At 39.0% G+C, this 12082-nt stretch overlaps 1 protein-coding gene across 2 annotated transcripts in view; it reads right to left on the bottom strand.

Annotated features, from left to right (window-relative positions):
- Window positions 1-4804: 4804 nt before the first annotated feature.
- The window catches only part of hecw2b (HECT, C2 and WW domain containing E3 ubiquitin protein ligase 2b), a 30267-nt gene continuing 22989 nt past the window's right edge, over window positions 4805-12082 (bottom strand). For both annotated transcript variants that reach the window (XM_083889957.1, XM_083889958.1), the window contains exons 26-31: window positions 11166-11295; window positions 10789-10935; window positions 9595-9709; window positions 9082-9167; window positions 8090-8202; window positions 4805-7634 (exon numbers count right to left, since the gene is read on the bottom strand). In XM_083889957.1, the coding sequence (XP_083746083.1) occupies window positions 7523-7634; window positions 8090-8202; window positions 9082-9167; window positions 9595-9709; window positions 10789-10935; window positions 11166-11295 (703 nt within the window). In that variant the 3' untranslated portion in view covers window positions 4805-7522. The remainder of the gene's footprint in view (window positions 7635-8089; window positions 8203-9081; window positions 9168-9594; window positions 9710-10788; window positions 10936-11165; window positions 11296-12082) is intronic.

Genomic DNA, 12082 nt, shown 5'->3' with positions numbered 1-12082 from the left:
GCCGTGTCTTAGACTGGTTCTTGACGCAGAGGGTGTGCTCAGCGCAATTACCAGTGATGATTCAAAATACCTGAACTATTATTCTGAACAGGAGTCCGAGAAAAGTATAAGTAAGATGACATCAAACAAGTCCTACCTAGTTGTTGTGTTGTTTCCTCTGCTTTCTTCTCTGCTGGCTGTTTACACTGGTCTTGGCTACATAACTCTGTGGGGCATGACTCTGTCAGCTCCTCTGTTTTGATGTTCCTTGGAGTCGGGCTGGAGGCCTGCGGAGGTGGATCATGGCTTTTTGAAGGAACCTTGGCGGATACATCAACAGCTCCTCTCTTCTCTGAGGAGCTATCAGCAGCCAGGGCAACCGAATCAGTAAAGAGTGAAAAGCCACAGGTTCATGATGAGAAGAGAGCACCATGGATGCAAACGCAATGTTGATTTTCCAACTACATTTAAAGATGTATAATCACTGTGTTTTTGCCAGTCATCACATAATTTACACATTTTTTCACAAATGTGTGATCCTGATACAACTACATGATTACTACTACCACCCTGGGAAACGTGTGAATACATGAAATCTGAAATGTTACATCATCAGTGTTGTAAGGAGGTCTTGACACATAGTCAGCATCTTATATACAGTGCACATCATGTGCTGAGAAGCACTGATACCAGTAAAAAAATATGAATGTGTGTAAGACATGGATTATGTTAGAAAAAAATAGAAAAAGGGTTGAAAAATTAGAACTAAGAATAAGGTGTGGTCCACCTACCGGTTTTTGTACTTTAAACTTCAATATTTAGCTTTAAGACAAAGATTTGCAGTTTTAGGCCCACAACTTAAACACCAATCAATCCACTGAGGGATTTTCTTCATACCTTGACCGGGTCCTGTGGCACTGTGAACTGGATAAAGAGCGAGTCCTTGATCTTTGGTGGCGGTGTCCACACCGAGAACGTGAGCCTCTCCTTACTGAACGGGAATGCGAACGATAATCGGAATGTGACTGTGAGCGGGATCTGCTCCTCCTCCCATGAGTCTCCTCATCTCTTCTTCCTTTATTGGAGCTGTCCTGTAAACAGAGAGTAAAGCCTTTAATTCCACTTTTGTAGTAAAAATGTTAAACTTAACTAAGTCACCTAAACAGTGGATCCAACAAATAACAGGATAACACTTAACTTCGAGATTACAATAGAGTTGATATTTAAGGTTAAATTGATTGTTCAGCTTATTTCAAATGTGGTTGCATAAGTTACCCCCATGCCCGTGACAGACTGAGACACAGAAAACCTGGTTACCAGAACAGACATTCACTCTCCTTCACCAAGGACTATAGAGAAAATAGGGATTTTTAGCTAACAGAGACAAAGGAGATGTATCTCACCTGTTTGGGGATTATATCAGGCAACTCCTCTAGTCGCCTTGGCGAGGAGGCTCGACCACAATTACTGTCCCTCCGTCTTGACATGTATTGGGAGTCAGAATCTGATGAGTTGTCGTCACCTTTCCTCTTTCTCTTCTTCTTCTTCCTCTTCCCTGATGAGTGCCGCTTGTGGGATTTGGACTTGCTCTGCTTATCCTCACCTGTAGGAGAAACAAATGAACAGCTTTTAAAGTGAAACATGTTTTATACATCAGAAGACATCGTCCACAAATGAGATTTAACGGGGCTTGTTTCCACATTGCACTGTGTGTGTATGCAAGTCAACCAAAATTGAAGTCATTGCTCTCGCAAACTCTGAAGAGTCATGAACAAAAATTAAACACAGATTGAATAGGTTGAGAATACGGAAAGTAAAAGATGTACCGCACATAGACACTATATAGCGAGTATGGAGTACACAAATAGGCTACAGCGCTGCTGATAGTCAAGCATAATTGTAAAATTAAATATAAAGAAACAAAAACACAGACATTAAATACATGTGGGAGAGTCCATTGTAACATCTATATCGCAAACCTTTTGTATACATCAATACATATATTGACAAACAACAAAAACAACATGCTTTAACTACCAATCTTATAACAATAGCAGGTGCATTTCATATATCTTGAAACCAGGCAGTGGCATCTCCATCCTTACAGAAATGCTTTTTTCTAAACAAACAAGGCAATAGTGAGTGTGGTGATGTAGATCTGTTGTCAATGGTGATTTAACAACGTATGTTGTGTTGTGTCTTTCAGTGGAGTAGTATTCTACTGCATTTTTCTCACAAGAGCTGATTCACACACACAGATTACTGAATAAAATAAAATAGACTTACCTTGTTCCATTTTCACATCTGCTGGTGTTTCTCGTCTATGAAGCAAAGAAAACCATTTTAAGTCACATTTATAAACAGGTAATAACAGCAAACAAACAGGGAGAGTTTCATAATGGTCACAGATGCACAGGAACTATATTCTCTTTAAATCAAACTGATCAAATAATCTGTTGATTATTTTCTTGATTAATCGATTAGCTGTTTGGTCTATAAAGTGTCAGAAAATCCTCAAACATGTTGATCTGTTTCCCAAACCTAATATTTGTTTTAAAGAAAAAAAAAGTTTTATGTTGTTGTCAGGATGTGAGTGATAATGAGTTTTGATTGATATGTATATATAAGACAACAATTTTGTGATGATTAACATCCACACATTTTGTTTTACCTTATCTGATGTTTGGTTCCTTCCAGTTCTGCCCCAGACTCTGAGCTGCTTTCCTTTTCGTTCTCTCGGTTCCTTTTCTTCTTCTTACTTTTATGTTTTTTGTGCTTTTTATGTTTCTTCTGTGAACCACTACGCCTCACGTCTTCCTGCTTCTCTCTGTCTGTGGTGGCTTTCTCAGCTCTAACCATTTCACTGGCAGCTCCTGCTCCTTCAACAGCTCTGATAGACAAGAGACAAAAGAAAATATAAAAAAAAATGTAATATATATGTCAAAACATTATGTTTAAGGAAAGAAAGGATCTTTATTGTTATAAAACCGAAATCGCACAACAAAATTATAAGGGCAGATGGAGGGTTGATCAGAGCCACTGCAACCGAGTGCACCTCTACACAACTCTACACAACGTATATAACCTGACTGAATGTGTTAAACATTCTTACATTTTGATGGCGGGAAGAAACCGGAGAGCCCGGAGGAAACCAACGCAGACATGGGGAGAAGTTCCCAGATCAAGAATCAAACCCAGCACCTTCTTGCTGTGAGGCAACACTGCTATTGTTGGTTGTGGTTCGATGCATTTGTTTTTAAAACAAACAAACCTCAGACTAGGGGTGGGTCAAAATATTGCTTTGGTGATATATCGCCATCCTTCCTCGTGCAATCCAATAATCGTTACGCCCGGGCAAATATTGATATTTCAATTAACAAATTATGGCACTCTAAAGTAAACTGTCCCTGCCAGTTTCACTCACTGGGCATTGCTACTTGCCAATACTTGCTCATGGTGGCGCCGCACAAGGAAAGGAAATAATCTTTATTGTCATTATATAACAGAAACTGCGGAACTAAATTTTGAGGTCAGATGGGTCAACCTGACATTCTAACATGCTTTTGATAGTGGGAGGAAACCGGAAAGCCCAGAGGAAACCCACAATCTAATGAATGTGAGAAACTTGGGCAGAAGTTACCTGGCCAAAGAGGAGGGTACAGGTGGATAATGGTAGAGAATGCTACATTAGGAGATGCCCCATCCATGTTCAATACATAGATATTAGGCACTTTGTTCTCTATATTGTGAATAAATCGAGAAATCTTGCACTTTTATGTTGACATTTTGTTCAGTTAGACAGATATCGTGACACCTCATGATATTATTGGTATCATGGAACATGTATTGCATATAACATAGTGAGGTAACATGCGATTCCCATCCCTGCCTCAGAGAATGTTTCATACACCGAGTGGAAATCCATGTTTGGATTTTATTATAAATTTACCTGTGGAATTCTGACCATTTTTTACCAAACGCAGTATCGAATTTAAACTCATGTCCAAGAGGTGTAAAGGTTTATTGGTCCAAATGCATACAAACACATCCCTAACCTAAGAGCTAGTAGCCACTCACGCAGAGTGGAAATGAGCAAGCTAACCGGCAAAGCTATTTTGCACTACAAGGTTCCATGTTGTTGCATTTAATAAACACACACCACTGACACACATGATCCCGTTTCAACGGACGGGTTTATTTTCACCCCACCGGTTACATTTTTTTTACAACAGCCCTGTTACATCTCTACGTTTAAAAGTGTAAATACACATAATGTTAGCTTATATGCTAGCCAGAGCGGCTTCTGTGGCAGCAAAACCCTCGTTTTGCACACAATAGCAGGCAGTCTAGTATTTATCAGTACCGAAATACCAAACTAAAAAACACGTTCACGTACGTTTTATCTTCATTCTGGTCTTCAATTTCTCTGATTTTACTCAATATGAAGTCCTGAAAGATTTGTTCTATGTTGGCCGCCATGTTTTTTTTCTTGGTGTGCATCATATTTTCAGCCCGGGTATGATCCGTTTCCGCTGACGAATAGTTCCGCAGATTTGTTTTACTTTTAAAGAGATGTACCATGTATAAAGATCCACGAGGATGCCGTAAAAGCACTTAATCAGGTTCATCAAACCTGTAGCTTCTTATTCAAGGACAATAATTGATGATGAAAATATGTGTTTGTTTTATCACACTTAGCTGTGTGCAATATTAAAAAAAGGAAAACTGAAAATACCTGGAAAGAAGGAGACAAAGCTTGCATAGAGAGATGATACTTTATTTCATTAGACTGCAAACAAACATTCATATTTATAAGTGAGGTGAATTGTGTGAATGTAAGTGTTAAATGTGACTCAGCCGTTTAAGGCTCACAACTTTGGTCAGACAGACACAAGGCAGGACATTCTGAGGCAAATAGAGAACACGAATAAGAGAGGAGCTCATTTTGAACCACTTTATCTAAATCAACACATACAACTTAGCCAAATGTGCCCTTTCTGGATTTGCATAAACTATACTGTTAAAACTCTTTTTTAAAAACTCTTTTACACATTAAAAGACAGAGTATGAGTCTATACAATGATTTGACTCACCTTTCAGAAGCCAATTCCAACCAGGACAGCTGCGACTGAGTCAAAATGAGATTTAATATTTTGAAACAAAGGAAAAATTTGATCCTTTCTGACAATGTCTCAATTAATGGACATTAATACTTAAATAATCAAATTATTTCATATTGTGTGTCTATGTATGATTATATTAGTATCTATGTCTAAATTATGAGAGAGTAATCATGAAATCATAACTTGAACAAGTACGAAGTTGAGGGGCTTTGATGTAATATGTATTTTGTCAAGAATTCAACATGATCCATTTAGATGTTTTTGCTCACGACCTCAGCAGCAGACTCTTAAAGGAATAATTCAGGCTTTAGGAAGTGTGGTTGTAAAAGACACAGAGGTTCACTGAAAACATGGTTATCAGCAGGGATACTTGGAAAAAAGGCTAAATCTTCGGTTTCCAGTCAGAAAAGGGCTTTCTACGCAAAAACATGTTCTTAATATATCGTAGACTCCAAGAGACGTAGATTTTATGAGGAGATTCTTTGGTTCAGAGGCTGAAATGTTTTTTCCATTGTTGGCAGGCATGTTGAGCGTGAGCCTCTGTGTCTCGCTGGTAGCGGTGGATACAGCACAATCTGTAAAGGTCAGATCCACTTACAAACATACTTCAAAAAAAAAGAAGAAGAAAAAAAGAATTGTTCCTTTAACTGTTACAGAACTGTGTATCATGGTTGTGCAACTGTAGTTCACAGAGGCAGTTCAAGGCGTGCTTACATTCATAGTGCAGGGAGGAATGTGACCGAAAAGGGGCAGTGATGAGTACAAGTATAAAAGAGGAACGATGCACGGCAAACTTCTTCAAATGGATTTTATACGAAATGCCGACGCAGTTACTAGGACAGTGTTTACTGCGTGCCTGCTGCGAGTGGCATAACAACCTGATTAAATTACCTAAATTGCACTTACTTAGTTCAACATTGAAATAAGGGGTGTACAGAGTGGTGCCAGAGTTCAGCTCATCACGTCAGAAACAGAGATTACACACAGTGTGTTGACATTCAGTTGAACAATCACACAAGTGGTCGTCATCACAAGAACAGAGAGAAACATAAAAACAAAATCACCTAAACTTCATGGAGATTCTATTCATAGTGTGCAAATGTGAGTAACGATATATAATAATAGTGAAAAGAAAGTCAATTAATATGCAGAGGAGATGTTTTTTATGCCAGTAATGTCATGTTTTAGTTTGTGTATCTAACAACAGTAACGTGCTGCACTGCAATGTGTGACTAAGCGCAGAGAGTAGCGCACACACATAGAGGGTGCTTCTACTCTTTTAATTCCATTGTCAGAACCCTAAGAAGTAGCATGTAATCTCATGCATTTTTTTTGCATGATTAGTTAACATCCAATGTCAATGCAAACACGCAAGAAGAGGTGAATTTAGCACTGGTTGCACCAGGGCAGTTGCCTGTTTTGCCTGTTCTGTTCCAATGCCCCAGTACCTGACTATATATTTTTATTTTCCAATCCACAGTTTGAGTCTTTTAAAGGGCTCAGTTTCATTACACTTTAGAAACAGACCTGGATCAGACCTAATTTCAAATCAATCAAGGACAATTAATGTAATTTAAATTATTATAAATTCAATTATTAAAGTAAGTGCTGGCTGAATCTTTTTTTTTCTTTTCTTCCAGTTGATCCAGATCTGGTAGAAAAAAAAAACTCCTGCACACAATCTACATCAGTTACATTCAAATCACAACATGTCACCTCCATGTCTTTAGAAAAACACTTTTAGATGAAAATACTGTAACAATGATACCAAATCTTCTGCTTGGAGTCCAAAATCAGCTGCGTGGGTGAATTTCACTGGAAAAGCCCACAGACTTCACCAAAAGTTACACAGACATGTAACTGCCTTTTTCTAAAAAGAAAAAGAAAGAAAGAAAGAGGAAAAAAAAAGCACCATATACATGAGTGCAGTTCACAGAACACTAAACTAAACTAAGTCCATCACCTGGGTTGACAGGCCACATGATCCTTCAGGGTCCAGAATAAGAGACACCAATTCACTCAGGCTCTGCAGTGAAGGCAGTGATTGCTTCTTGGTTTGTATGTGGTATCAAAGTGAAGAGCAGACATCCCAGTCTCTGATTGGGCCAAAATCCTCCCTATTGTGATCCCAGTCTGGAAGCCAGAGTGCATCTTTGACTCTATCACATCACACAGGTGACAGTGTGAGAGTTACTAAGCAAGCACGAAAAACATGCATGTGCGACATATAATAAAAGGAACACATTTGTAGATGTCCAAGTGACGCCTTTGTGTCTCATCAACTTCCCTTAGAAATTATAGTCCTCTGTAAATGAAACGCACGTCATACATTTGCGACTCTGAATCAGATGTTGAGGCCTTTTTCCAGCTGCTTTTCACAACCACCAGCATTGTTAAAGTGTAGAGCGCAGTCGAGGATTTCACTCCAATCCAAAGGTGCTGGTCTCTTCCACAGCAGTCAGCATCTTCTCATACAGCATTGAGAAGGATGGATATGGGGGCAGGTCCAGCCGATTGAAGCAGGTGTGAGCTCTGAAAGAGACAGCAAACAGTAAATGATCACTTGTCTTTCTTTTTTTCATTTTCAAACTTAGACATCATCTTAACCCAACAGCCACACTGGACACACTGGTTGTCAATGTGTGTGATGGAAGTTATTGTTCCAACTTCTTTTAAATGATCTGTGTTTTTTTACCTCCCTACGATGTCTTTCCGCAGCTGGACTATTGGTTTTGTATTTGCACATGACCAGGAAACATGTTCACATCTTCTTAAAGTCTTAAAAATGTTCCTCCCGTCTGATAACTGATATCAGTAGATAAATGACTCTTCTCCTTTTTTCTTTTGGACATACAGTTTTGGCTGCATTTGGAAATATCAATCAAATTGTTAAAACTGAATTTGGGTTTGAATACAAACTGACCAAAGTATATTTATAAAATTCCAACTATGAAAAGATATTTTCTGCAGGCTCTTCTTGTGTTTACCTAGGCAGTGACGTGACTTTCCCCCACTTCTCCACACAAAACCTGCGTGGTCCGTTGCTGCCTCGAAGAGAAGCAAAGCCCTCGTAAGGAATACTGGACGTCCCGGTTACAAACTGATAACACAGAGAAGACAGAGAATTAACAAGTGCACAGGAGTTGACAGATGAGTCCACAAAAAATGGTGTAACTAGTAGAAAAATACATTTAAAAAAGCCTTTATATAAATGTACAGGTATAGAAATGAACTAAACATAGGTAAACAGCAAGTTTTAACATCTGAATAAATCACACGAATCCTCGTCAGCTGCCAAAATCTGTATTTAAAGTGAGCGAGACATACTTAAATCTATATTTATAGAATATGTTAACCACTTTTGCAATTAGACACCTTTTTCTGACTAGAAACTGAAGATTGTAAACCACTTACTCGACTGGACCACAGTCAATAGTCGTGAGATATGTGTCTAAAGCTGCCTTGTTCGATAAACCCAAATGAAGGATTTCCAGAAACCAAAGCCACAAAGTAACACATCTGACCTGATGGAGGCAGCAGTGGGTTAACAAATCCTGTGCGCTGTGATAAACATTTTCTGTGCTAAACCATAGATTTTCTCTATGGATTTTGTTGCATGGAGTGAGCAGTTTACAAAGCGAAACAAGCTTTATTTTTAATTTGTAAAAGGCTTCCAACAGTGAGGCAAAGCAGAAAACACACTGAATTGTTAAAGATCTGGTTGAATTAAACATGTATAATTAGGTCAGCTCTCCTGCCTGCTTAGTTTTACTGTTCCCATGTGCCTCCCATTTAATCTCTGGTTTTGCTTTGTTGTCAAAGCACTCTGTTAAGCTTTTTTTTTTTTTTTTTTTTTAAAGCTGTTGTATACAGTAAATACAAATCATAATTTTCTCAAAAGATTCATAAATAACAGCAGAATGTATGTATAAACAACCTCCACGCACGCACACACACGCACACACACGCACACACCTACCTGCAGGAGTCGCAGTCTCTGTTCATTGTTAAACCTTTCAACTGCCGCCCAAAACCACCGGATCACTATATGGTTGTCATGGTAACCTGAAAATAACAAATCAAGTCATGTAACTGTGGCATGAAATTAGGAAATGAGTGAAGTGTAAACTTAAACTCCTACAGCCAAACCTGAGGATTTGGAGGTTTTCATTCCAACATTTAAAAGAAGGGCATAGTTAAGGTTTTATGAGTCAATGCTGATTTGTCAGTCACACTAAAAAAAACTAAACTAAACTAAAAAGAACTAAACTGAACTATCTTTTATGTGCGTCCAGATTTTCATCCATCAAATCCTTGAGATATTTTAGTCTAGACCAAAGTAGTGGGCCGACTGTAAGACAGACCAACAGACAGATAATGTTGACATGGCTGGAATGCAAAAAAAAGGGCAGTGGCACATTTCCAGCAGATTCCATACTCTGCTCAACATTTTTCATTTTACAGGCCTCATGTTTTCCAGCTCATTTCCTACCTCCTCTGTACTCTGTGTTGTTCCTCCAGTCTGATAAATCAATCTCAGCAGTGCCGGCAATCACCAGCTCCAGCTCCCTGGCATCAAACACTGACACCAACCTGGCATCCACCACCTGGGGAACACAAACACACATGCAGAACAATGTACAGTTGTTGGTTAGTTAGTTTAGTTTGTATCTGTATGTCATGCCCAGTATCCAAAAACACACCACTGATTTTTTTTATAAAAGAATATGGTCATAAATACATGGGCACAAAAATTAGAAAAAATATAGCCTGCACGATCTGTGAAGATCTTATTTCTATTTTATCTGATCTTATTTACACATAGTGACATTGGGGCGGAGCTACCAGAATGAAGGCTCGATACAAGAAATGAATCATAACATTTAATACATTACATCAAAATGAAGCTCATGAAATAAATGCCAGTATCAGCAGGCATTTACACTTAGCTAGAAAATATATAGCCATTTACAGAATACATGAGGGAAGCACTTCTCTGGAGCACCTGGTGACAGACAATCAATCAGTGATGTAGACTTGCTAGGCTGTTCCCTTTATGTGTTCCCTGAATGCTCTGAAGGAGTCTTGCCTCAACCCTCAGGACTAGACTTGGAGATTCCGCTCTATTTTCATTGCTGGGATGCCCACGCTCCAAAGAACTTGAATGATCCCTTTATTAATTGTGTTACATTACACATACTAGGTGCAGTATCAGCATCTCATGCTTCAACTGACTCAGCATCACATTGCCTAGGCACGACTGTCTTTGGGCAAGCGAAAGCCACGCGTTTAGTGATGCATCTGTCACATTTGGTGCTCTAAGTGAGTCACTCGAAGACTGTGAAGCAACCTGTATGACTATTTTGTGAGTAACAGACAGCCAAGATGTTTTATACATCAAAAGAATTACAAAACCATATTTTTGATGTTTTTTGACAATCAAAAATCCACTAACTCAAATTACTGCAGAAAAACGACACAGCGACAGCCAGCATCTGCATCTGATGCATCAGCATCAGCAGGCATAACAGACTCAGCATCAAATACATAGCACATAGACACAGCAAAGTGACACTAACCTTTGCCATGACATCAAAATGACCCGGACAGATGGCAACACAGACACATTCCTTGAATTAATAGAGAGCTGAAAGTTGTGAAAGGTGTGTCTGCAGTCGTACTTTACCTCATAAAAGCCCCTGACAAGGCTCTCTGTCTGCTGCACCACTCCTCTTTCTATCCTCCACTTCACCATGCGCTCAATGTATTCCTTCTTGTTCTTCTCTGAGACCGGGATGTTGGCTCCGCCAGGCTTCAGTTCTCTTTCTGTTATCTGTGAGAACACACAACACAAATTGGTGCCAATCTTAAAATAATTTCAGTGGAACAAATTATTTTTCTAACACATAAGACAAGGCAAGAACTTTATAGGAGCATTAAATTAAAATGTATTGTAATTTGTTTGTTTGATGCTAGATAACAATAACAAGAAAATCTACATTGAACATTAATGCTTATAGTTGGTTCCTGTTTTTGGGAAGACATCGTCTGACAGTGGCTGACCTGTCCAAAGACTTCCTCGTTGACAGTGAAGGTGAGGTCCAGGAGGTCCTCTATGTCATTGTCCTTCGTCCACTGGAGGGACTGGTGAAACTCCTCATCCAGGTACTCCAGGTCACTCAAGTCACATGGACTTCATGGAGGAAAATATTTGTGTGAATCACTTGTGTTGCCAAGTGCCTGTATGAGTGTCTCACATCTAAACAGACACACACCTGAGCTAATGTGAGTATGTGAGTATCCTGAGCTGTGCAAGCCCAATAATGAAAAGCAAATCAAGTAATGCAGCTTTATCTGACTGCAAGTATTTTTTTTCTTACTGGATAATGTTAACCGTTCACCACCCACACTAAAGTCTGTTAACAAAGAACAGCGTTTTGAGCTTACATGGGAGCTGCTGGTCTACCATCTCGTTTGTGAATATCTGGACAAATCCGAACAATGGATTTAAAGCAATAAAATCACAAAATAACAGATATATGAACTTACTGATGGAGGCAGCAGTGATCAACAACTACTGTGAGCCATGACATTAAATCGCTTTCTCTATGGACTTTGGTAGAAGGATTTCGACATGCAGAAACTTTGACATCCAGTCAGAAAGGGCTGTCTAACAGTGAAATAATTCTTAATGAGCCTTTTGATAAGTCTAAATTGTTTCTTCTTATGCCTATAATTTCAGGCATGTTTTCAGTGAGAGCTGCAGCACACCAGAGTCGCACATGGCTAAGTTAGCGTTGAGTGTGTGTCAGTAGCTCCCTATCCCTTTTAAGAAAACATTGGCCTTACAGGGGAAGTAAAATTAGCAGGGGTTGCAAATAAGAAGTTGAAGACGAAAATTACTATAAATCAAGTATCTGTAAAAACAGCTCTCTGGTGGCCGACATAATGAAAAACATTATTGGAAATGATATTGTGTC

Source organism: Microchirus variegatus, assembly GCF_963457635.1.
Source record: "Microchirus variegatus genome assembly, chromosome: 1".
Classification (NCBI taxonomy): Eukaryota; Metazoa; Chordata; class Actinopteri; order Pleuronectiformes; family Soleidae; genus Microchirus; species Microchirus variegatus.
Note: the sequence above shows the minus strand (reverse complement) of the source record. Positions and strands in the feature narration are given on the sequence as shown.